A 26,769-nucleotide genomic window follows, 5' to 3' on the forward strand; every position below is an offset into this window, starting at 1 on the left:
TTTTCTTTCAGTTTATTTATGTAGTGGATTATATTGATGGATTTCCGAATATTGAACCATTCCTACATTCCTGGGATAAAGCCTACTTGATCTTGATGGATAATTGTTTTGATGTGTTGTTGGATTCGGTTTGCGAGAATTTTATTGAGTATTTTTGCATCAATATTCATCAGAGAGATTGGTCTGTAGTTCTCTTTCTTTGTTGGGTCTTTCTGTGGTTTAGGTATGGGTGTAATGGTAGCTTCATAGAACGAATTGGGTAGTGTTCCTTCTGTTTCTATTCGTTGGAATACCTTGAAGAGGATTGGTATTAGGTCTTCCTTGAAGGTCTGAAAGAATTCTGCGCTGAAATCATCTGGCCCCGGACATTTTTTGGTGGGAAGATTTTTAATGACTGTTTCTATTTCTTTAGGAGTTATGTGACTGTTTAGATGGTTTATCTGCTCCTCCTTTAACTTTGGTACCTGGTATCTATCTAGAAAATTGTTTATTTCATCCAGATTTTCCAATTTTGTTGAGTATAGGCCTTTGTAGTAGGATCTGTTGATTTTTTAAAATTTCCTCTGTTTCAGTTGTTATTTCTCCCTTTTCAGTCCTAATTTTATTAATTTGAATACTGTCTCGGTTTCCTTTGGTTAGTCTGGCTAAGGGTTTGTCTATCTTGTTGATTTTCTCAAAGAACCAGCTCCTGATTTTGTTGATATTTTGTATAGTTCTTTTTGTTTCAGCTTGGTTGATTTCAGCCCTGAGTTTGATTATTTCCTGCCGTCTACTCCTCTTGGGTATATTGGCTTCTTTTTGTTCTAACGCTTTCAGGTTTGCTGTCAAGTTGTTAATGTATGCTCTTTCCAATTCTTTTTGTGAGCACTTAGAGCTATAATTTTTCCTCTTAGTACTGCTTTTAGTGAGTCCCACAAGTTTTGATATGATGTGTCCTCATTTTCATTTAAATCTAAGAAGTCTTTAATTTCTTTCTTTATTTCTTCCTTAACCAAGTTATCATTGAGTAGAGCATTGTACAGTTTCCAAGTGTATGTGGGCTTTCTGTTGTTTTTGTCCATGTCCAAGACAAGTCTTAGTCCATGGTGGTCTGATAAGGTACTAGGGATTATTTCAATTTTTTTTTGTATCTGTTGAGGCCTGTTTTGTGACCAATTATATGGTCTATTTTGGAGAAGGTACCATGAGGTGCTGAGAAGAAGGTATATTCTTTTGTTTTAGGATGAAATGTTCTATAGATGTCAGTTAAGTCCAATTGGTTCATAACTTCTGTTAGTTTCATTGTGTCTCGGTTTGGTTTCTGTTTCCATGATCTGTCCATAGCTGAGAGTGGGGTGTTGAAATCTCCCACTATTATTGTGTAGGGTGCAGCGTATGCTTTAAGCTTTAGTAAAGTTTCTTTTATGTATGTGGGTGCCCTTGCATTTGGGGCATAGATGTTCAGAATTGTGAGTTCCTCTTGGTACTTTTTTCCTTTGATGAATATGAAGTGTCCTTCTTTATCTTTTTTGATTACTTCTGGTTGAAAAATGATTTTATTTGATATTAGAATCGCTACTCCAGCTTGTTTCTTGGGGCCATTTGCTTAGAAGATTGTTTTCCAACCTTTTACTCTGAGATAGTGCCTGTCTTTTTCACAAAGTTGAGTTTCCTGAATGCAGCAAAATGTTGGGTCCTGCTTACGTATCCAGTCTGATAGTCTATGTCTTTTTATTAAAGAATTGAGTCCACTGATATTAAGAGATATTAAGGAGAAATGAATGTTGTTTCCTGTTATTTTTGTTATTGGCAGTGGAGATATGTTTGTGTAGCTACCTTCTTTTAAGGCTTTTGGAAGATTACTTTCTTGCTTTTTCTAGGTTGTCGTTTCCCTCTTTGTGATGGAGTTTTCCACCAATTATTCTTTGAAGTGCTGGATTTGTGTTGAGATACTGTGTAAATTTGGATTTGTCATGGAATATTTTGGTTTCTCCATCAATAATGATTGAGAGTTTTGCTGGGTATAGTAGTCTGGGCTGGCATTTATGTTCTTTTAGGGTCTGTATGATGTTGGTCCAGGATCTTCTGGCTTTTATGGTCTCTGGTGAGAAGTCTGGTGTAATTCTTATAGGTCTGCCTTTATATGTTACTTTGCCTTTTTCCCTTACTGCTTTTAGTATTTTTTCTTTGTTTTGTACGTTTGATGTTTTGACTATTATGTGGCAGGAAGTATTTCTTTTCTGGTCTAAACTATTTGGAGTTCTGTAGGCTTCTTGTATATTTATGAACATCTCTTTCTTTAGGTTAGGGAAGTTTTCCTCTATAATTTTGTTGAGGATATTTACTGGTCCTTTAAGTTGGGAGTCTTCCCCCTCATCTATACCTATTATCCTTAGGTTTGGCCTTCTCATTGTGTCTTGGATTTCTTGTATATTTTGGGTTAGTAGCTTTTTGTATTTTGCATTTTCTTTGACAGTTGTTTCAATGTTTTCCATGGTATCTTCTGCACATGAGACTCTCTCTTCCATCTCTTGTATTCTGTTGGTGATACTTGTGTCTATGACTTCTGATCTTTTTTTTAGGTTTTCTATCTCCAGGGTATTGTCCCTTTGTGATTTCTTTATTGTTTCTTCTTCCATTTTTAGATCCTGCATGGTTCTGTTTAATTCCTTTTCTCGTTTGGTTGCATTTTCTTGCAATTCCTTAAGGAATTTTTGTGTTTCCTCTTTAAGGGTTTCTATCTGTCTACCATTGTTCTCCTTAAGTTCTTTGAGAGTGTTATTTATGTCTTTCTTAAATTCCTCTATCATTGTCATGAGAAGTGATTTTAATTCTGAATCCTGCTTTTCTTGTGTGATGGGGTGTTCAGGGCTTGCTATGATGGGGGAGCTGGGTTCTGATGATGCCATGTAACTTTCGTTTCTGTTGCTTACGTTCCTGCGGTTGCCTTTTGCCATCTGGTTAACTCTAGTGCTGCCTGTACTTGCTGTCTCTGACTGAAGCCTGCCTTTACAGTTATCTCGCTTGTGTCTGATCTCCTAAGGGTCCAGATATCTCTGTGGTCTTTTCCAGCTGTACTGATTACAGTGGTACCTCTAGGATGCCTCAGGATTTGGTGCCTCCAAGGTAGCAGACCAGCTAGGTGTCTGCTATTCTGGGTGCAGTGTCTCCTCTAGGATATCTCAGGATATGTTGTCTGACGCTCTGAGTTCAGTTGTTGCTCTGTGGCTCTGGGTTGAGTGGACCTTCCAGTATGTCTCAGGTGGAATCTGGGGTCCACACAACAGCAGACCTGGCAGAGGTCTGGTCCAGGCCTCAGATCTGGGAGAGGGGCAGAAGGGGAGTGTTACTCCACAGGGGTGTGGAGGGGGGGTATCTGCTGAAATCTGAGTACTCACAGCACCCAGCTATGGGCTTAGGGCAGTATGTGGGTCTTCCTACCTAATGCTGGCTGTGGGATCCGTGGAGCCTCCAGAATGTCTCCAGCGGAATCCGGGGTCCACACAACAGCAGACCCGGCAGAGGTCTTGAGAACTGTCTTTCTTTACTGTGTACACTTCATCTGATTGATCAGAAACACTTCACCCACCAAAGCTCTGAACATGACCCCTGGCCCTGGTCAGCAACAACTCTCCTCTGAAGCAAGAGCAGCTACTGAGCCCTTTCTTGATATTTCTTGGGCAGAGTTAGGCACTGATTTATTCAGTTGAACTGTGCTCAGGAGGTAAATATTGACTACACAAGCTGATCCCTTTGTAGCTCATCAGACAAGGAATGGGAAGGCACTGCCTGGGGTACAGTTGGTGTATATGACTTGCCTGGGACACCCCCAAGTTATACATTTTGATTGGATACATTTAACACTAGTAACCCCACTTCACACTAAAAATGTTTCTGATTTGGACATGACATTTTGTAATCTCCATATTGTAAAGGCTCAGGGTGGGTGGGTCTCCCAGAACATCAGAGAAATCCTGCACATGATGTCCCTCAAAGTTCTGTTTTGAGTCCCTGTCCATTGAGTGATTCCTATGACGCAGATAGTTCTAGAAAATATACGTAAAAGTTCTCTATGGTAGTGAATTTCCTTACAATTGACTTTGTTACTAGATATTAAGTTCATCACATTTTGGCTGAAAACCCATCCTATGGTCTATTGTATAAATCTATTGAATTTGTTTTGTGTGCAAAATTTCTAAATTAGTGGTTCTTATCCTTCCTAATACTGTGACCCTTTAATGAAGTTCCTCATGGAGAAAAGATTTGAGGGGATGCTCTTCAGCTGACATTCATTCTAAAGCCAAGGAAAAAGCCAGGTTCAGAACTAAGTGTTTTAGTTAGGATAGAAGACAGAGGTGCTGGTTAGTCAACAAAAGGATGGACTGGGTATTAGGACTATCTTGTACCTCACTGGTACAAATTGGCATAATTATGCTCTAATTGTATTTTGAGAGAAAAGTTTTATTTTAACAGGAAGGGTGATATGTAGGAGGAGCTAAGGTGGGAGGAGTACTGAGAGGAAGAGAAGTAGTAAGGAGAGGAGGAGAAGAAGGAGAGGAGAAGCTAGGTGATGAGAGAGAGAAAGAGGGGGAAGACAGGGAGGCAGATGTTCACGTATCTCCACCAGTCAAAGGTAGTTGATATATTTAGGTTGGGTAGTGGGTTACACCTCTGGTTGAGCATTACCAAACTTATAAAGCCTTTGATTAACATTTTTAAAAAAGTGTTTAAATGCAAAATGGAAAAGGGGGCATGGGATAGGGGTTTTCTAAGGAGAGGGGAATGGGGAAAGGGGATAGCATCTGAAGTGTAAATAAAATATCCAATAAAAAATAAAAAAAAGTGAAGTTCCTCATGTTGTGGTGACCCCCAAAACCAGATTTTTGTTTTATTTTTGTTGCTACGTCATGACTATATATTTGATAATTAAGAATTACAATGTAAATATTTTTTGGAAACAGGTTTGCCTGCTGTTCTAAACTAACATTGTTTTTCTTGTGTTTCAGTTTCCTCTGGCTTACATTGAGGTAAGAGTATTAAATGTTCCATAATCAGAGAGAAATCAATCTTATGAAAATAACCTGATATTGAAATGTTGTTAACTGGTTTGTTATTTTTCAGTTCACCTTTATTTCTTCCTTCCCAGAAAGAATATTACCAAGCTCCCAAATGCTTCCACCACCAACACAGTGATCCTAAGTGCACTGCTGTAGTTAATACTTTATTGATTTAGAAAATTTACCACCTCTTTCACAGGATCCGAAAACGAACCGAATTCTGCAGTGGCAGGATATTAAGACCGAGAATGGGCTTAAGCAAATGTCCTTCAGCCTGGCAGCAGAGCCCATTCAGGGCCTTTACAAGATAGTGATGCACAAACAGTCAGGACAGAAGGAAGAGCATTCCTTCACTGTGATGGAATTTGGTATGAATTGGGAAGCCTAAAAAGAGAGAGAGTGGATGTCATAGGTTTTTGGTTATCATAGGATGAATTATTTTAAACAAATTGAATTCCAAATGCATACAGCTGGGTGTCATCTGACTTTAGCTAAGGCTATCCATCTAGCAACATGGGACTTCCAGAAGCTGTTGAATTTCCCAGAAGCAAATTACTTGTTTTGTCTTGTTGCTTGTTTTTTCAATTGAAATAGATACCCCTGTGATTTGCAAGAAGTGATGTACTGTATACCAGTCAACATTCTAACTTTATTGGGGGGGACAATCCTTAATAATGTGAAATCACTATTTCTAAGCAGACACTGATCATTTAGAAAACTAAATGTTAATTCTGCACCTGAGTGTCTCTTTTCTCCCAATAGTGCTTCCCAGATTTGATGTTGATGTGAATGTCCCAAATGCCATTTATATTCAGGATGAAATACTCAGTGTGACTGTATGTGCAAAGTGAGTTACCTGCTTCTGTCCTTTTAGCCTTAAAGACTGAAGGAGCTGATAGGGTTTGAGGCTCCATGGGGAGAGCAACAATACCAACCAACCAGAGCTCCTAGGGTCTAAACCACCAACCTGGGAGCACTTAGGGAGGGACCCATAGCTCCACCTGTATATGTAGGGGAGGATGGCCTTGTTGGGCATAAGTGGGAGAGGAGGTTCTTGGTCCCATAAAGGCTGGATGTCCCAGTGTGGGAAAATTCAAGGGTGAGGAGGTAGGAGTGGGTGGGTGTTGACATATCCTCACAGAAGCAGGAGGAGGGGGGATGAGATATGGAGTTCCTGGGTGGGGGGGGGGAGGAAATGGGGAAAGGAGGTCACATCTGAAATGTAAAATGTAAATAAACTATTCAATAAAAAGGGAGAGAATAAAAAGAATGGACTCAGGCACAGATAATCCCTAGAATAATGTCTAGTTGTAGAATACTACTTGTGCCCTTTCCCCACTGCAATATTTCCCCTGTGGTATTTGTTTGTGTTCCTTACTCTCTGCATTGATTCAATGCATATATTGCTGATATCAATGGATTAAAATCAATTGTGTGAGGCAGTAAAGATGTCCTGTCTTTGGAGACAGGAAGAGATATAAGAAGATTCACTGACCCGTGTGAAGAAAACACAGGCACTAAATCAAGGCATCTCACTATCCTCTTCTGGGCTGACAGAAAGCAGAGAAACAAGAGCTCCCAGTCTGCCTCCAACTCAAACCACTGCCTCCCAAGTTTAACCTTCAGACACCTCAGTCTTCTGCTTGCCTTTCTGTGCCTGATAAATGAGAACATTGTACTACAACTAGAATTTCTATTGAAGTCTACAACCATATGAGAGGGAACATGCAATATGTGCCTGAATCAAACAGAAGGCACATACCTCAGCTCATAGTTGCTTGTTGTTACAATGGACTTGCTCAAAACTAAAAACAATAGAACAAAGGCAAAGGATTAAGGAGGTTTGTTAGATTAGCTCTGAGTCCTTTCCCACACTCTCCATTCATCTCAGCCCCATCATGTAGTAGCTGGGGATCCTGGTTTGGTTACTTAATCTTTTTTCAGAACCACAAAAAGGAGAAAACTATGTCTTCCATAGGTTCCTAATAGGGCTATTTTTATTATTTATTAATTAATTTGTTTACTTACATCATAAATTTTTAACGTATACAGATAGTGTCAGGAGGTAATAATAATGGGCCATGTTTGTATCATTGTGAAACTACAAAGAATCAGTGAGAAGACAGTGGGTGTCTGCTTTAGAAAGACCCTTGGTCTCTGTGAATTTATTTTGTGACAGATATACCTATGGAAAACCTGTCCCAGGAGATGTAAAGATAAGCATATGCTATGAAAATAAGTACTTTATCTCTGAGACTGAGTCTGAATGCAAAGAAGTCAACTCCCAGGTGAGTGAATCTGTTCAAAGGCCTGTTTTAAATATCTAAGGTTAACCAACAAAAAGGCAGACAGCAAAGATGAGAGGAAACGGATACCCAGACATTGAAGGAGGATGTCTGGGACCTTGGGCTGTAGCTCAGGGATGGAACACTAGCCAGGCATGTGCGCAATCCCCAGAAGCCCCACCAATGACAAAAGTGATAATCCTGGGACCCACTACATTAAAGGTATATTTCAACAACTTTCCTTGGCCATCAAATTTATTTTGAGTATATATTCGTGGTACAAAATAGGTTTATGACATTTTCAGACATGAGCATCATGTATTTTAACCACATTCCCCTGTACCACTGCTGCCTCTGCTCCCTTAGGACCTCACTTTTATGTGTCCTTCTCCTCTTCCTATGTAGCCCCACTACTTTTGTGCCTTATAGACTGTCCTTTGAAAGTGTATTTCAATTTTTACCTGCTTGGTCATGGTCCCTGCATTTCTTTTTTTTTTCATTCATTTATTTACTTTACATCCTGTCCACAGCTTCCCCTCTCTCCTCTCCTCCCAGTCCTTTCTCACCTTTTGTCACCTCACTCATGTTCCTCTCATCCCTTTTTCTCTGAAAAGGGAAGGCCTCCCATGGATATCAACTAGCTTTGGCATATCAAGTTGAAGGAAAACTAGGCACATCTTTTTTGGAAGCTGGACAGATGAGGCAGCCCAGAAAAAGAAATGGATCCAGAAAAACCTACATAACAGCAGAAGACAGAAGTTGTTAGAGCAATGCAATTTAATTGAAATAACATATACTACTATGCCAACTACAACTGTAATAATGAAAACTGGGAGGGAAAGTAATCTGTGAAGCCAAAATTTAATTAAGAAGAAAATAATGATTCTGGTGACTCTTATTTTTCACAGTTCAAAATAATGTCAATTCTTATGAAGACTTTTCTCAGTCACAGAACCACAAAGTGGCAGCTTCTAAGCACCATTTGACTCTGGAAATTAATTTCACTTTACTTACTGGCACTAAGTATCAAGCCAACAGTTTCATGCCTGCTGGTAAAATGTAGCACTGAGCTACATCCATGCTTATGGTTGCTATTTTAATAATAGAAAGTAATTGTTAAATCCTAATGACATGCAAGCTAAGTGCTTTATACATTATAATTGAGAGTTTACTTAATACTCCTCAGTAGATATCACTTAATAGTTAATAGATAATCACTATTTTTATAAATGACTAAGCCAAGGCAGCATTGAGACTAGTCATGATCATGGCAAACAGCAGCCCAGTCTTTGAGCTGAGTCCCATGCTTATAACCAGAACACCATGTACTAAGCGCTCATTTTTCTGAAAGAAGTCCTCATGTGTAGGTCTGAGTAAACCATCAATCTGACAGTATGCCATGTTACCTTGCCTATCTCACATAGAAGCTAGACAACAATGGCTGCAGGACACAAGAAGTGAACATCACTGAGCTCCAATTAAACAGAAGATATGGCTCAGTTGAACTTCTTGTGAATGCAACTGTTACAGAAGAAGGGACAGGTATGTGAGTAACCTAAGAATAAAGAAGATGAAACTGTGAAAATTGACAGCATCTCACATTGAGATGGTGGCTCAAAGGATGCAGAAAGCAAGCAACTCTCTAACCAGCTTTGGCTTTCAATGTTGTCACTAATTTCCTCTTCAGGATTGGAGTACAGTGGATCCAGAACAACTAAAATTGAAAGGACTACAAGCAAGCTCATAATTCTGAAAGCAGATTCACACTTCAGACACGGGATTCCACTCTTTGTGAAAGTAAGGTGCTTTTGGTTCACAGATGGTCAAGCTGTAAGGTGGTACCTCAACCCAGGCTATTCTGCTCGATGTTAAACATTGTCTGACATCATTGGTTGCAACACAAGAAGTGCAGCTTAGTGGTGAAGTTTGTACAACACATGCCCAAGCACTTGAGTTCAATTCCCAGAACTAAACTCAAGACTTAGAATGGTTATGAAGAGGCTCCAAATCTAAAACATATGCAGCAAAATTTTTATTGATAACTACTGTGCCTTAAACCCCCAAAGTGTCACTGTGTTTCAATGGTGAAGCAACATGTGCTACATATCCACAACAAATCCACGCTCTCCATTAGCCTCTGCTCCCTCACAAGTTGTTCTTGTGATTGTGTCAGAGCATCTACTTCCCGTAGTTTACCCAACGGATTTGTTGATGGTTTCTTATGAATATAGGAAAGTAGAAAGCATCTGTTATGAAGTTAAGAATATGATATGGGGAGAGCAACAATACCAACCAACCAGAGCTCCCAGGGTCTAAATAGTGAGCCTAGGAACACCGATGTCTTCATCCATATACGTAGCAGAGGATGGATGGCCTTGTCAGGCATTGGTGGAAGAAGAGGCCCTTGTACACATGAAGGCTGGATGCCCCAGTGTGGGGGAATGTGAGAGAGGAGAGGCAGGAGTGTGTGTGTAGGGGTACAACATCATAGAAGCAAGAGGAGGGTGGGTTGGATAAGTGTTTTATGGGGTAATGGGGAAAGGAGATAACATCTGAAACGTAAATAAATAAATTATTCAATTTAAAAAAGAATATGATAGTTTTAGTCTCTATACTTTCACAGCAGAGCTAGTTCTACTGGTATAGATTTTTGAAAACCAGTTTTTGCATGCTGAATTAGTTGGTGCATCTTTGGAATCTTTATATAATACTGAAACAGTTTTTCTCTTACATTCTGTGTCGTATTTCCATGCCTAGACTATATTTTCTCATTCAATTTAGGTCCGCCTAGTGGATTTCAAAGGAACTCCTATCCCAAATGAACAAGTCTTCATCAAAGCACAAGAGATTAGGTACACCAATGCTACTACCACTGATCAGCATGGCCTGGCAAAGTTCTCCATAGATACCAGTGGCATCTCGGGCTATTCCCTCATTATTAAAGTAAGTCAGAAATGAGGCGGGCATAAGACACAAGGTGAGGCTTTGCAACAGCATGAACTTAACAATGGCTAGCTTAATGAAAAAATAGTCTATGACAAATTCTCTTACTTTGGGGAAAAACCCAAAACGTTTCTGATCATTAATAAAATTATGATCGTACTTTGTTAATACATTTTTAACACAATATTTGTTTCATAGTCTCTTTTACTTTATTTATGTTTTAAATATCTCAAGTTAGGACTTTCAAGTAAAAAATTATTAAAAGTCCATTTTTATCTATTTAGTCAAGGATAGGTGTTGTGTATCCTCAAATTCATTACCTCTGTGTGATACCAACATCACACAGAGACGCTTTGTCTCTTAGCTGGGTTGCAGGTGCCTTAAAGGTTGTGGCCATGATTTTTTAGTCTTTCTTTATCACTCATTAAGTATAATAATAATAAGTATGGTTATAATTTTAAAGCAATGAGAAACAGCCACTATACTCCCAGTTCCAATGAATAGAAAGTGGACTATACAATGTAAGTTAAATAGTTAAGTGTAAAAATACAGATAAACTTTATTACTAATATAGCAGAAAAAGAAGTCTGAGAAAAAGAAAAAAGAATTTGTACAGTCAACAAGGAATGAAATTCTATAATAAATAATCAGAAAGCTAACAAATCAATAATGTACCTTTTGTATACCTCTTATTGTTAACACAAATAAAACAGAACAAATAGAAAATTGATGAAAGGAAGGAAACAATACATTTGACTGAGAGTAATGATGGGGATAAAAGGGAACAGTAAAAAGGTCCAGTGGAACCAATGATGATTCTGAAGTCACAAAAACAAGTGAAGCTGATTAGCCCTCATCTAAACCCAAAGAGAGTTAAAACCCAAATTAGCAAAGTAGAGATAACTATTACAGCACATACTAGAAAATCCATGGGGTTCTTAGAGAATAATCTGAATGCGTTCACTTCAATAAATTAAATAATCCAGAAGAAACTAATGAATTTCCGGATATTTGTATTCTACCAAAAGTGAGCCAGAAGGATATAAAAAACCCAAACAGATCATCAATGAGAAAAAGGATTGAAAAAAATGATCAAAGGGACACGGCACAGTAAGAGCTGAGGCTGGGAGGAACTCATTGCTGAATAGAAACAAACTTCAAAAAAGAAATATCATTGTATAAAGATTCAAAAGAAGAAATCCCTCCAAATCCGTTCTATGAATCTAGAATAACCCTGAGACCAAAACTAGATGAGGACACAGTGACAAGAAATCTTCAAACTAATTTACCCAATGGGTGTTAAAGAAAATTCTGTATTGAAAGTCTTCCATGTCAAATTCAACCACACATTAAGCAAATTGTGCATCATGATCAAACGGATTTCATACTAAGAATACATGGATGGTTCCACATTTGTAAGCTGACAACTGTAGAACAGCATAGAAATAGAATCAAGAGTTAAAATCACATGGTCATCTCAGTAAATCTAAAAAATAGTCTATTTTTAAGACATCAATAACAAATGGCCAAGAAACACATGTGAAGATGCTCAGAACATTTGGCTCTCAATAAAATGCAGGCTAACACTATGCTAAGAGTTCATCTCACTCATCAAAGTGGCTATCAAGAAAGCAAATGTTGGCAAGGTTATAGGAACAAAGGAACCTATATGCACAGCTGGTGCAAAGGTAAATTAGTATGACCATTAAGTTCAGAGCTTCTGCTAAAATCCAAAGGGAAACCAGTATACAGTACAGGTATGCCACACTCACATACATGTCCCTATGTATCAAAACAAACATATATTAGAGACATCTACATCCCATGGCTATCTCAGCAGTTCTCAACACAATTGAGCTATGGAGCCAACTTTAATGCCTATTGGTGGATGAGTGCTTACAGAGAATCTCTTGGGCAGTGTATGGAAACATCACCTGTCAATAAAATGCTCTTAGCCTATTAGCTTAGGCAGGAAACAAGGAGGTGGAAGGTCTGGTATAGAAAGAATTTCTGGTATAGAGTCATCCATGGGAAATTTGCCCCAAACTGTGGAGAAATAATCACAGAAAAGAATAAACAGGATAACTGAATTAGGAGCTAACAGGAGGAGCCAAAGCTTTTGGACTAGACAATTATTCATAATAATTGAGTCTTGGAGTCATTATTTTGTGAACTTGGGCACAGGTGCAAAAGCCCACCATTAATTACATGAGTGGATAGAGAAAATTGGAAATATGTGTACTTTGGACTTTTACTCAGATATTTATGAGAATGTCATCTTGTATATAGAGAAATTAATGAATTTAGACATTGACAATTTAAGAAAAAAGTATAAGACTAGGAGAAATTATCCCCAATATATACCCATATATCCCCCATATGTGGATTCTAGGGAAAGGACAGGAATGAAAGCATAGAGGGTCTATTAAGGAAGAAGGGAACCAGTGGGAAACATAGGACTGGGTACTAGGATGAATGAGTACCCTCAGATTACATTACATTAATATATAAAAATGTTACTGTCAACTCATTATTTTTCATATTCATAATGCATTAAAATTCATAAATGTAAAAATTTTTCATTATATTATTAGATGCACAATAAACGGTTTCTTTTTCTCATAAAAATAGCAACCTTCCCTTTTCCCTCTTCCCTGGTATAAATATTTGCCTCCATTCTGAAAATTCAGGGCATTAGACTTTAATCCATTTAATAAAATTCCTGCCCCCCCATTTTAATAAGATGTACAAAATATTAAATCATTAAATGAGATGGGAAAATATGCTGATTCATCACAGAAGAAAGATTCTGCCTACGTGTCAGTCTACAGCACAGTATTTTGTTGTTTCTCCAGGTCTACCACAAGGAGGAAAATTTGTGTTTTCATTTCATGTGCATGGGAGAAAGACATGGAGAGGCAGAGCATGTGGCCTATGCTGTTCACTCCCACAGCAAGAGCTACATCTACCTTGAGACAGAGAGCAGCAGCATCTTGCCTTGCAACCAGATTCACACAGTTCAGGCACATTTTATTCTGAAGGGGAAGGACTTGGGAGTGCTGAGAGACCTCCTTTTCTACTACCTGGTGAGTTTTGGCTCCAGATTGAAGAAAAAAAAAAGACCTCCTCTCCTGACCATGTCTCTCGTGATATGCTGGGTTCTAGGCTGGGGATTTCTGCCTTGAATATAATAGATTCTTCCATTTCTTCTAGCACACTTAGAAGAAAGCCTTGTAAAACATAGATGTAAGCTTGGAAAATGCTTTCCATTTTAGGTCATGGCTCAAGGCAGCATCATCTACACTGGAAACCACACTCATCATGTGGAGCCAGAAGAATGTAAGTGTCTCCCACACAGTAACATTTCTCCAACTGAGAGTTCACATGATCACCAAGGGAATCTTACTACTCACTGAGCAACCAACAGTGCTATCATGCTTGTGTGTCTCTGTAGATACTCTCCACAGTAGGAACTCATGGCTCTGCTGTCCAATGTATGCTCTCACTCATGACCTACAGGAAAAAGTTTCAGAGTCCTAAACTGAGTATCATTCAGCATAGTTAAATATGTATTGTGAATATGTAGCACCTGAATACACAGAGTACTCCAAGATACAGTCTACATGAGGAACCTATGCATTCACATACAGATCATTCCCAAGGCAAGTGAGTTATCTTAGTGTCTGTCCAAAAATAATCTGGAGGGTGCCAGCTTTATTTCTTACCATTCTAGCTACACTGATTTTCATGTATTTGATTCATTTTTATTATTTTAAAATTGTGTGTGAGGTGCATGTGGGTAACTATGTGCATGTCAATACAAGTACTCTCAAAGCCAGAGACATCAGATCTCCTGGATATCCTGGAGCCAGAATTCCAGAGTTTTGAGCACCCTGGTGTGGGTGCTGGGAATCAAACCTGGGTCTTCTAGAAGAGCATCAAGTGATCTTAACTTTTGCATTATCTCCCCTTTCCTTTATTTTTACCTTTAAAGACATTTTCTTTATTCTCTGAAAGTTACATATATTAATACAATGTATTTTAGTCATACCCTCTCCCCACTAATACCGTCCCCTACTCCTCCCTGCCTACCTCACCAGGCCCCTTTCTTATTTTATGTCTTTTTTTAATGTATTGAGTTCAGTTAGTGCTACTCATGCATGATGAGGTATTGGGCCAACCCCTGAAACATGGACAATCTACCATGGTTTTCATCACTGAGAAGATCTGATTCTTCCTCCCCTCAGCAGCCATCAACTGTCAATAGCTCCTCAGCTATGAGTGAGTCTTCACAAACCCCTTCCCTTCCATGCTGGAGTATTGACTGACTCTCTGATAATAAGGTCTTAGGTAGGGAACCATAGCTGCTATGACTGTGTGAGTGATGTCACCTTGTCATCTCCTGGTGATATTTGCTCAGTTCTATTGAAATGTGATGCACTTGTCACTTCCCTCTTGTACCCTCTCCTATTATGATCCCAAGTTACCATTGAATCCTCATAATCTTGATGCTCTGTTCTTGCCATCATTTTTTTCCCAAAGAGCACTTACCATATGCAAACACTTGTTCTATAATTTGACTTTTATTATTCATGTCTCTCCACGGCCATATCTACTACATGGAGCACAGCTGAAATCATACAGTATTTACAGGAGTCTCACCAAAGATAGTGACAGTAAAACTCTTCTTTATATTGAATTAAAAACAGGACTTATTAGAAATAATTATGCTATTACTCTAATAGCTTAAAAAATATTATTGGCACTGGCTAATAACAAGTTTTAGATGTAAACCTGCTTGCTTCATACAGTCACAGATGTCTTTCAAGTAATTTCTAGAAGTGATAGTGAATGGTCAACACTTTACTGAACAGGAGTTTTCTTGTCATTGATCAATTAGAAAAACTACTTAGCTATTTTATAAAATATGTAATTAATTCTTCAACAAACATTAAGTAGGGATCATAGCACCCATATTGAGAAACAATAAGAGATACTTCAAAAATGAATAAATTTTTCTAAAGAGATGTAAATACTGTGAACATTGCATTGAGAAAAAGTTTAATACCAAAGATATGCTTATTGTTGCCAAATGTGGCTTGCTCCTCTGAGATAATTATTAATTTTCAGCTTCCTGAGTACCAGGCTTTCCTCTCAGTCTTCCTTTTATCTGAAAAATAAATGGGACATCATCCACGGTTGTCTCATCCCTTATTATAACAGGAATATCTAACATGCTGCTTTGGATGCTAAAGTATAAAAGAGATAAGAGGTTAGCATATGACTAGCTATAAATAACCAAGATAACTTTTGACAGTGAACATCTTGGTGGAAGACATCTTTGTGATATCCTCCTGAGGTCATTATCATGCAGACAACTAACCACAGGACAGGAAGACTGTCTTCCACATATGGACAGTCCTTCAATTCCCTATCCTCAGTTATTTGGGTTTTTCTGTCAGTAGTCTGACCCAGGACCATCTCTTCCCATTCCCTCCAGCTGCAGTAAAAGGCAGCTTTGCCTTGGAGATCCCTGTGGAGTTCAGCATGGTCCCCGTGGCTAAAATGCTCATCTATGCCATCCTGCCTGATGGAGAAGTGATTGCAGATTCGGCAAGCTTTCAAGTTGAAAAGTGTCTTCGCAACAAAGTGAGGGATTTAGTACCTACAATGTCTATTTAAAATGGGGAGGGGGGAAGTCTTAAAGACACAGACTTCAGATGAATATGCTAAACCCAGACACTGGAGTGTACCTCAGTGGCAAAGATGTGGACAGTACCAGAGTGCCAGATTTCAATTCACAAACCTTACACATGGTCCGAGGTTTAAGAGAGAGGAAGCAAGGAAGTGGAGAGCAGCAGAGTATCTGAATTCTTAATATTAATTTAAAGTTGTATTACTTACATTTCTATTGTATTTATCTGCGTGTGCACAAGTGCATGTGAAGGTATACACATGGAGGAAAAAGAACAAGTTTTAGAAGTCTGTGCTGTCTTTCCTCATGAGTCTGAGTGGTGAAGCTCAACTCAACAGGCTTGTCAGCAGACACCTTTACCCACTGAGTTTTCTCATAGACCCTTAATGTCTCAGAGTCTTATGTGAAACTAGTCATAGGATCCAGGCCTGTCAATTGTTAGTATATTTATTTTCTCTCAAGTTTGTCATTATGATTTTTCTATATGTGTGATAAGCACATAAGACCCTTAAATTTTATGACATAGCATATTGAACATGTGCTGTATCATAGATCTTCAGTACCTGTTAACATTAGGCAGTTGGAACAACGACTGTTGGGGAGGTCTATGCTTTCTTTACTCTAGAGGAGTTAACCACACCTCTGATCTGCTGTCATCGGCCTCTTTTAAAACAACCCAGTCCATGACAGTTTGCTTCACTGGCAGAAATGAAATAGGAAGCATTGAGAGATGAAGGTGAATGGCAGATGACCTCGTAGTCAGAGAGGCGGATATAGACATATTTCCAATTAGAATATGGATTTTTCCACCCCAGGTGTAAGATTCATCATGAAAAAGTCCTTTAAAATGAGTAACTTTGTTGGCTGCTTATAGTGTGAGACTTTAATCCCAGCACACGGGAGGCAGGCAGATCTCTGAGTTCAAGGCCAACTTGGTCTAGAGAGTGAGTTCCAGGGCAGCCAGGGCTACACAAAGAAACATTGTCTCAAAAAACCTCACCAGAGAGAAGGGGAGAAAAGAAGAAAGTAGGGAGCAAGGGACAGAGGTAGAGACAGAGAGACAGAAAAAGTGGGAGGAAGGGAGGGAGGGAGGAAAAGAGAAATACATAGAGAAAGAGACAGAGATGAGGAGAATGGGAGAGAGGGGGGTTGGGGAGATAGACAGAGAGGAAAAAGAAGTGAAGATGGGGAGAGAGTGAGGGAGTGTAATTTCAGGGCTGCAGAGATGGCTCAGTAGGTAATAACACTTGCTGCACTGAATTCTGATTCCAGCATGCTTATAAAAGCCATCACTACCAGAGGGTCCTATAACCCCAGTTTTGTTGGGGCTAGAGACAGGAGAAATGCTGGGACTTGCCTGCTGCCAGTTTAGTTCCAGGATTATGAGGAATATTCTCAAGAGAATAAGGTAGACAGTAGGATCAGGGCACTCGCACCATTCTCTGGCTTCTGCTGGGTGCATGGGTACATACACCTCACACGTGTGTGCATGACAACACAGTCACATACATGTGTACATACACCATAATAAGCTATTTGCAAAATTTTCAGGGAGCCGAAATTGTCTTTTATTGCTTCGAAGTTTGACTGACACATTTATTGTCTTCCAAAATCAATTCTAGGGGAGAAAGGGAAGCAAGAACTTCAGTTGTGCTTCTGAGAGTATTCATAATCTTGAAAAACAGATGTGCAGGCAGAGTTCCAGGGTGACTCTTTCTTGCAGGTTTCAGGGCTGCAGAAGCACGAAACCCTGTCAAAGTTTGATTTTCCTTCTCTTAGGTGGGTCTGAGCTTCACCTCATCTCAAAGTCTTCCTGGCTCACAAACCCATCTGCGGGTCACAGCTTCTCCTCAGTCCCTCTGTGGCCTGAGAGCTGTGGACCAAAGTGTGCTGCTCCTGAAGCCCGAGGCTGAGCTCTCCCCATCATGGGTGAGTCCTCTTCAGCCATTGTCCAAAACAGGCCAGCAGAGACCAGAAGTGACCCTGGTTCTGATGAAACAGTGATTGTTCAGCCACTGGGTCTCTTGAATGTAAAAACACTGCATTTAATGCTGACAGCGTCTGTAAGGGAGCTCTTCATTATAAATTCCTGAAGAACAGATGAGAAAACTTTAGTGAATAAACTGAAGACAAAGAAGGAAATGAGGTGCTCTGTGAGCTGCAAACTCTGTGTGACCTTACTGAACATTTCCTGCCCCAGGTGTGGCTTGTCCCCTTCAAATACTCATAATGGAGCTTTTTAGAGTCACACTGCACATGGGAGCCAAAGGAAACCCTTTATACAAATAGAATCTTGCACATCTCAAGAGTTGCCCAAATAAGAAAAAAGAATAGAATGATTTAAAATTTTAAATTTTAAAATGCAAGGTTCTCAATTATTTTGAAAATTCTCAGAATCACAAATGAAACCATATACTATTTAGAAGGGTTTTGCCCAAGAAAAATGACAGTAAAATTTTTTTATTGAATTAAAAACAGGGTTTATTAGGAATAATTATATGATCACTCTGATAGTGTAAGAATTATTATTGACACTGGCTAATAGAATGCTTTAAAATGTATGGTAGATCTGTAAATTTAGAAACAGAAAACTTTATTCCAGATAATGCTGGAAATTTACCAGTCTTAAAATAACACATAAATTAAACCAATATTTAATTTAAGTTTAATGATGAGATGTTATGATGCACATGCAGAAAATGCTTTGGAAACTATCCTGTTAAAATGTTTTTATTTTGATTTTTACTTTCCCCAAATCTATTAAACAAGAGATTACTTGTTTTTAGCTGTTAAATACAGGCAATTCATTTAAAAACACAAGGGTTATTTAAAATGATGGGTGGAGTTCCCTTACTCCCTCCACCCTGCCCTCTCCATGCACTGGGTGCTGTACTTTTGATGAGGACAGCTATTCTTGAACATTCAGGTATTTGTAGTGATCTCAGTGATTATTATTTTTTTTCTGTGTGTGAGTATCTTCCAAGAAGCCAACTAGTCAGTCAACTCAGGAACCACAATGTCAGCCAAGGATAACTCAGGAAGAGCTCCCACATGCCCCCCTCATCTCCTGTCTCTTACAGTTATACAATCTGCCAGGTATGAAGCAAAAGAAATTCATTCCAAGTTCCCACTTGTCTGAAAATGATGATTGTGTGTGGCACAGAACCTGGGAAACTAATAAGCACCCAGAGTCAGTACGATACAGTGAAGAGATGGATGTCTACAGATATGTGGAGGTAAGCCCTATTATCTATAGGCATCCTGCTCTGTGAATTATTTAGGTTTAATGAAATCCTGTATTAGTAAAGAATTTCAGGCTTAGACCAAGGATATGAGTCACTGGCAGGCCACCCACCTTACATACATGTAAATCTACATCTTGGAAAGTGGCCAGTCTAGATTATTTTTCTCCTTCTATTGAAGAAACTGGCACAGAGTGGGGGACAAACTGCTTAACTGCTTAGTAGCAGCAGCAGCAGCAGCAGCAGCAGCAGCAGCAGCAGCAGCAGCAGCAGCAGCAGCAGCAGTAGTGGTAGTAGTAGTAACGGTTTTTTAGACAGGCTCTCGTTATGCAGCTCTGGTTGTTCTGGATCTCCCTCTGTAGTCCAGGCTGGCCTCAAACTCACAGAGATCTGTCTGCCTCTGACTCCCAAGTGCTGGGATTAAAGATGTGTGTGCCACCATGCATGGCTATGAGTGACTTCTAAAAATAACAGCATTGCATCGGAAAGAAGGCCTGCACATATGCCTCACTATAAATTCTGTGTTCCTCACTGTACTCCCTAATGAGTATGAGACACACAGTTTAATAGGAAATCTATTTGAACGTGTAAAATTATATGAGAAATACTTACTGCAAGTTTTATACCTCCCTTTTTTAGAATTTTGAGGTATCTCACTTGATTAATACTTTTCTTTCTAGGATATGGGTTTAACGGCACTCACAAACTTGAAGATCAAATATCCTATATTTTGCCAACAATTTGACATGGTTCAAATGGCAGGTAAAATAACAAATCACTATTTTTGGAATAAAAGAAATGTGATTTATTTATTGAAGCTGGTAAAATAAAGTTGTAGTGCAAGTATAGAATCCAAGTAAGAGAAAAAGAACCGAAGCTTACCAGAGCAAAATGTGCCCAGATGTATGCTGGTACTACAAGGAAATTAAAGGCTGGAGGTCCTGTCTTCAGTATTAAAATCAGACAAAATGCAATAGTTATTGTGATACAGGATCATTGTGTGAAGTGGGAAGAACTTCTGTAGATGTGTCATGAGATGTGAAGAGGTTTTCCTAAGCATTAGAGAGGAAAGAGACAGAAAATTCAGGCATTGCAAATAAAGGTGAGGACAGGAAGAAAAATGCACTTAAGTCAAAGGGTGCATGCATATATATAATATGCATATATAATATGAATGCACCCTTTGACTCATATATAAACCAATAAACCATTTAATTTTATCCTCTTCCTCTCATCTGGGTCTGTTTCAGAGTGACTGCACCATTTGCATCCCCACCAACAGAGAATGAAGTCTCCCTTTCCCTGTATCTTCTCTAGCACTTGTTGTCAGTTATTTTGTTGATCACAGCCATCCTGACTGGGATGAGATGAAAACTGAGTTGTTTTCATTTTAATTTGCCTAATTGCTAACATAACAAACACTGTCAGAAGATATGCCTTCACCTTTTAAAATTTCTTTTGAAACCACTGTTCAGATTCACAGCCTATTTTTTTAAGTTGGGCTGTTTGTTTTCTATTTTTTTAAGTTGGGCTGTTTGTTTTCTCGACCCTTTGGTTTTTGAATTCTTCATATGGTCGGGTTATCTTTCCTTTATCAGATGTAGAGCTAGCAAAGATTTTCTCCCACTCTGTGAGAGCTTCCACTTCACTCAGTTGATTGTTCCCTAGTTGTGCAAAAAAAAGCACCTCAGTTTTGTGAGGTCCCATTTGTCAATCATTTACCTTGATTTCTAAATGAATGGGTCTTATTCAGAGTCCTTTCTTTCTTACACATGTATTTTGTAGGGTTGGTGCCTATGGTTCTTTCCCTAGCAGTTTCCTGCTTCATGTTGATGCCCTTGATGCATTTGTAGCTGATTTTTGTGCAGGGTCATAGATATAGGTCTACATTCATTCTTCTATGTGTGAGCATCCACTTTTTCAAGCACCATTTAGTGAAGATGCTGTCTTTCCTCTGGTGTATGTCTTGGCATCTATGTCCACTACCAGATGCCTGTGATTACATGAGTGTGTTTAGGTCTTTTATTTTGTTCCATTGATCTGCATATCTATTTTTGTGCCTTTAACATGATGGTTTTAGTACTATACCTCTGTAATATAACTTGGAATCATGAAACCTTATCTTTATTATCATTTATATTCTAAATACTAAAATTTTATATCTGTGTTAACATAAAATAAAACCTTATTCTGACTGGACTACATTAATTTCCCTCATACTGATTTGAAAGAAAATTGAAATATCATCATAAGTTTCTAAAAACAACAGGGCCTGAGGCACTGTGACTACTCTAGACAATAAAATAATTGGGCAGTTATCCCTGTAGCTGTTAAAGTAATGGGTGAAGAACTTAAAACACTAGAAAATACTCAATTCTTGAAGGCAAATAGAAAGACTGAGGTCAGGTTACAGGTTGTGGTTCCCGGGAAAGGACCTATAGAAATGAGGCTCTGTGTGTGTCAATGAATTAAAAAACTGGGAGAGATTTTCTATGCTTAGAAGTCAGTTGGGTTGTACTTAGGTAAAGCCCTAACTAAATCTGCATGTATATTTGTTCTTGAAAAAAAAAAGCAGAGTTCAGACACTTCATTGCCAACTTTAAATCCTATCTTGCCAGTACAAACCCAAGACAATGCTATTATTCTTGGGTAATAAACTTCCTATTTCTAACCCAAGAATTTGCACTCATACCTCTTTCAGTTTTAATACAAATTGAAAACCTGTAAAAATACTGTGTTAAACCTACAGAGCTTAAGAGAGAAAAAAACATTGCAAGAATACCTCTGCTGATACTGTATACATCATTCAGCTCTTGTCTGGAGTGATTCTCATTGTAGCCACAAGATTTATTATTTAGAATCATATTGTGGATCTTCATTCCTCATAGGGGGTACATTACATCTGTAAGCATTCACTAACTATCCAATATTCAATCCAAAAAGTATGCATCATGGTTCTATCCAACTTCAACTACTCTAGGGGAGATTTCACCTTTGACAAAAATGTTACCTAGTCTCCTTCAAAATGAGTGATTCAATCCATTATTTACAGTTTAACAGTAATAGTGTTTAGCAGTTAAGATGAATCTGTAAATTAAGCTATATTTACATTTCACTATTATGTCCCATTGTATTCAAGTACAATTCCATTTCTTCCATTGTAACTTCATAGTACCTGATGTGGAATATGGAGAAAGCTTGCTAGCAAGTAAAGGTCAACCGCTTGAAGAGCCACCACGTAAAGACCCACTTACTGAGACCATTCGAAAATATTTTCCTGAAACATGGGTCTGGGATATAGTCACAGCAAAGTAAGTGATTTCCATTTGTATAACTTGTACTGGGTATAAAATTTTCTTTTCTTCTTGTACTTCTCTAATATTTATCATAAACAAAGGAAACTGGTCATTCAGAAAACCATAGCATATCAACCCATCAACTATAAAATACATGTATTTCTATTACTTCTAGAAAATGCCCATAAAAACTATTATGTACCTTCCTGATAGTTAAAACTATTCAGGGTCACCACATTGACCAGTAGGTGAGGCAGTCTTACATGGAGCAGACTATGGGACTAGGAGTAGATAATATAAGTCGTAAAACAGTTGTGTGATATTTTGAAGATTGAAATTCAGAAAAACTTTAAATATTTGTTCATATTTCTACTAACCTATGAACTTAGAGATGTTTTGGGGCTGTGACTTGAGTTGATTACAGAAAAAACTTTTATTTTACTATCTGGAGTCCTGTTTACTCTGTTCACTTCCCATCACTCCTTTGAAGGACTCAAGGAATAGTATCTTGTCACACTCAGAGTTACCATCTCAGAGATAACAAATTCATGTGCTCACTTTCTGTGCTTTACACCCACTCTCCCAGCTCCTCAGGAGTGGCTGAAGTGGAGATGACAGTTCCTGACACCATCACTGAATGGAAGGCTGGAGCCCTCTGCCTGTCCAATGATACTGGCCTTGGCCTCTCCTCTGTGGCACCTCTCCAAGCCTTCCAGCCCTTCTTTGTGGAGCTCTCGTTGCCCTACTCTGTCATCCGTGGAGAAACCTTCATGCTCAAAGCCACTGTTATGAACTACCTCCCTACAAGCATGCGGGTAAACACCTTTCTGAATTAAGAATTACCAGAAGGGAAGAGGACAATTAGTGTGTGTAAATTATAACTAAGACTTAAAGGAAAAGAAAAAAGGAAGTAGGGAAGAGATTGTATTGGACCAGTCAGCAAATGGTTCGAAATGCTGAAACAATTCCCAGACTCTAGCTACATATATATAGCAAAGAGTTGTTTAATAGTATGGATACTACATAATATTTGCCAAAGTTTGAACAGCACATACTGTACTGACAGAAATAGGATATTCCATGTAGCCTCGGTATACAATCAAAGGACATGGTCCACATAGATATAGGAGGTTGTTGTCAGGATAAAATAGCATATTGTTTTACAATGGATTTTGCTTTTATTAGAGGTAGGTGTATACTTCAAGATAGTAGTTAAAAATCTAGTACAGTAAATGTACTTCTGCCATCAAAATAAAACAAATATAAGTAGACACATATGTAATTATCTCCTTAATGGATTGTGTAGATAATACATAGATGATAGTTAGATAAAGTTTAGGACAGATATGTGTGGATGAAATCTATACAAGCCTTCTGTGTCAACTTACATGACATTTTAGACATGTTCTCAAAACACATCCCCTCCTGTTGTCTTTCTAACACAAATCCCCTCATACTCTTTTGCCTACCTACTCCCATGCATAACACCTTGTCCTTCCACAGAGATATCTATCTATCTATCTATTTATTTATTTATTTACTCTTTCTTTTTTCCTGTGGGGCCACAGATGGTTGTGCAGCTAGAAGCCTCTCCTGATTTCACAGCTGTCCCAGTAGAAAAAGACCAAGAGTCTTACTGCCTTGGTGCCAATGGGAGACACACCTCATCCTGGTTGGTAACTCCCAAAACTTTAGGTGAGTGAAAATTTTGTTAAAAGGCTCTACTCAGAAAAGGTGAGTGTAGCAAGTTTCTTTAGTAACTTTCTTCTCATTGGGTCCCCAAGAGGAAGCTCTCAGTCATTGCTGCTGCTGGAGTGTGCTTACCATCTTCTTAAATACAAGACAGGCTCCTGAACCACTCTTAGAACAGAGGATACCCTGCAGATCTTGGGGCTTGAGAGATGCCAGGTTCCTGGTAGATCTGAGCTCAGCTCTCTGGACCCTTTGTTTCAGGGAATGTGAATTTCTCTGTGTCTGCGGAAGCACAACAGTCCCCAGAGCTCTGTGGTTCCGAGCTGGCCACAGTTCCTGAAACCGGGAGAAAGGACACAGTAGTCAAAGTACTGATAGTTGAGGTGAGTAACCCTCCTCGGTAGGCAGTGTGCTGAGTCCAGAAAATGAAGCAATTTTGAGTATATTTAGACGAAAAATAAAAGATAATAACATATGACTTTGAGATAGATCATAGCTGGCAAACCTATGCTTTTAAACCCATATGTGTTCGCTTTCCCTTTCCTAGTCTTTAAAGTGATGCTTTGAGGGCAGGGAAGATAATCAAATACAGTTTATCTTCTCAAGGCTATATTTCTTTCTTCCGATTATGCCCTGCTTCTTTTTCTTTATTATCCTTCCCTATTGCCTTCTTTTTGAGCTGGCATGCCTAAATTTTCACATGCTGAAGTCATTCCAGCCCATGGTCTCACAAGTAAAGCTGTCTTTCAAAAGACAAAACAAAACAAAAACTGTCCAGCAATTCTGTGTTTGCACACTCGGTGTTTGATTTCTCATGTCTGAATTTCCTGTCTTTTTGTCCCAGCCTGAAGGAATCAAGAAAGAGCATACCTTCAGTTCACTGCTCTGCCTATCAGGTGAGAACCTTTCAAAACAGCAATTAGATAGTAATTTAAGTCACCTACATAGAGATTTTGCAATATTCCTATAAGAAAACCAGAATACTGTATACCTTATATCACCTAAAACGCTAACAAGACCAAGTCTCATAAATTAAGATCATCATTTACATAATGCAGCTCTCAAAAATATTGTTCACCGGGGAACTCATGGTTCACTATAGCCCTTTTCATTTTTAGAATACAGAAGCCTCTTCCTCAATCTCAATACTTAGAAAGTTATAGAAAATAATGACTGAAGTCACAGTTGAGATTTTCTCTAAAAAGCGGGGGTAGGAATATAGAGAATATAATGGGAAGTACCATATTTTTGTGTTACATCATAGATAAAAACAAAGATTTATATGGCTGAAAAATTGCATATATAAGCCAAGCTAAATCATGGTATGCTCTTAGCGTAACATTTTCTCCAGTCATTGTTTTTATGTCCTGCTCTTCTATCCCTGCTTCTCACAGGAAGCTAACTATTGCAAAGGAAATATAGCAACATATCACACAAGAGGAAGCTCACTGTCCCCTTTGAGGGACAAGCATTAGGTCAGGAAATGTCCACTCACAATGACTGCATTGCCAGCACCTCTGTTAGCAAGTGCTTGTAGTGTCTAATCAAAACATATTTGTCAAAAGAATAAAGAAATTAAAATAATAATTTAATGTAAAATCTATTATATGATAGTTAACAAAAGAGATGAAATAAAGCAAATTTTTTTAAAGCAGGTAAACTAATGTAACAATTCCCAATACAGTGTGAGTGTAAGAAAATTATCATATAATAGTAAAACACTTTAAATGTTTTCCATGAAAGAAAGATCAGGAAAGGGGTCACTGGAGATCATTTCCTTTTTCAAAAAGCCAAAGATAGAATAACAAAAGCCCTATTCTTTCCACTGGTCAGCTCTGCTTCCCCTCATAGTTACTGATTACAACGTAATCCACCCACCATCCCTGCCATAGGAAAGAGTTCATGACAGCTGCATGGAAGAGATCAGAGAGCCTCCCAAGAAACTCAGGGAACCAGAAGGAACAAAGGCAGGCTCAGGATTTCTCCATTCACTTATTCTGACATATGGGATGTTTAGTCACACGTTGCTTTGTCTTAGGGTTCCGTCCCTGTGATAAAACACCATAACCAAAAGCAACTCAGAGAGTTGATCAGCTTACATGACCACAGTCCATCATGAAGTGAAGTCAGGACAGGAATCTGGAAGCAGGAACTGAAGCACAGGCTGTGGTGTGGTGCAGGTTCCTAGTTTACTCTGCCCTTGCTCAGTTTGCTTTCTTATACACCACAGATGGTGCACACTGGGCCAGGACCTGCCACAATTATTATTTTAAAAGAAAAGCTTCAAGACTGGCTTACAGCCCAGTGTTAGGGAGGCATTTTCTCAATCGCTGTTGTCCATTTCCAGAAAACACTATCTTGTGCAATAGTTTTCACACACACACACACACACACACACACACACACACACACACACACACAGAGAGAGAGAGAGAGAGAGAGAGAGAGAGAGAGAGAGAGAGAGAGAGAGTTTACCTAAACCAAAATTCAGTCAATAAGACAGTTTCATGTGTTTATAAAAATAACTAATTATGGCATTGATAGAAGTAGAGGATCACAGATCCCAGAGGCTCACACGTT

The 26,769-nt window shown here is 38.7% G+C and overlaps 1 protein-coding gene across 2 annotated transcripts in view; it reads left to right on the forward strand.

The window, feature by feature from the left end:
* Window positions 1-26,769, forward strand: part of LOC117715733 (murinoglobulin-1-like) — a 57,709-nt gene that overhangs the window by 19,976 nt on the left and 10,964 nt on the right. For both annotated transcript variants that reach the window (XM_076940507.1, XM_076940506.1), the window contains exons 5-22: window positions 4,986-5,006; window positions 5,236-5,404; window positions 5,799-5,883; window positions 7,216-7,324; window positions 8,746-8,863; window positions 9,009-9,118; window positions 10,103-10,264; window positions 13,120-13,350; window positions 13,540-13,603; window positions 15,765-15,913; window positions 17,739-17,888; window positions 19,040-19,195; window positions 19,882-19,963; window positions 22,374-22,512; window positions 23,084-23,312; window positions 24,066-24,192; window positions 24,451-24,572; window positions 25,034-25,085. In XM_076940507.1, the coding sequence (XP_076796622.1) occupies window positions 4,986-5,006; window positions 5,236-5,404; window positions 5,799-5,883; window positions 7,216-7,324; window positions 8,746-8,863; window positions 9,009-9,118; window positions 10,103-10,264; window positions 13,120-13,350; window positions 13,540-13,603; window positions 15,765-15,913; window positions 17,739-17,888; window positions 19,040-19,195; window positions 19,882-19,963; window positions 22,374-22,512; window positions 23,084-23,312; window positions 24,066-24,192; window positions 24,451-24,572; window positions 25,034-25,085 (2,275 nt within the window). The remainder of the gene's footprint in view (window positions 1-4,985; window positions 5,007-5,235; window positions 5,405-5,798; window positions 5,884-7,215; window positions 7,325-8,745; window positions 8,864-9,008; window positions 9,119-10,102; window positions 10,265-13,119; window positions 13,351-13,539; window positions 13,604-15,764; window positions 15,914-17,738; window positions 17,889-19,039; window positions 19,196-19,881; window positions 19,964-22,373; window positions 22,513-23,083; window positions 23,313-24,065; window positions 24,193-24,450; window positions 24,573-25,033; window positions 25,086-26,769) is intronic.

This window comes from Arvicanthis niloticus, chromosome 9, assembly GCF_011762505.2.
Source record: "Arvicanthis niloticus isolate mArvNil1 chromosome 9, mArvNil1.pat.X, whole genome shotgun sequence".
Classification (NCBI taxonomy): Eukaryota; Metazoa; Chordata; class Mammalia; order Rodentia; family Muridae; genus Arvicanthis; species Arvicanthis niloticus.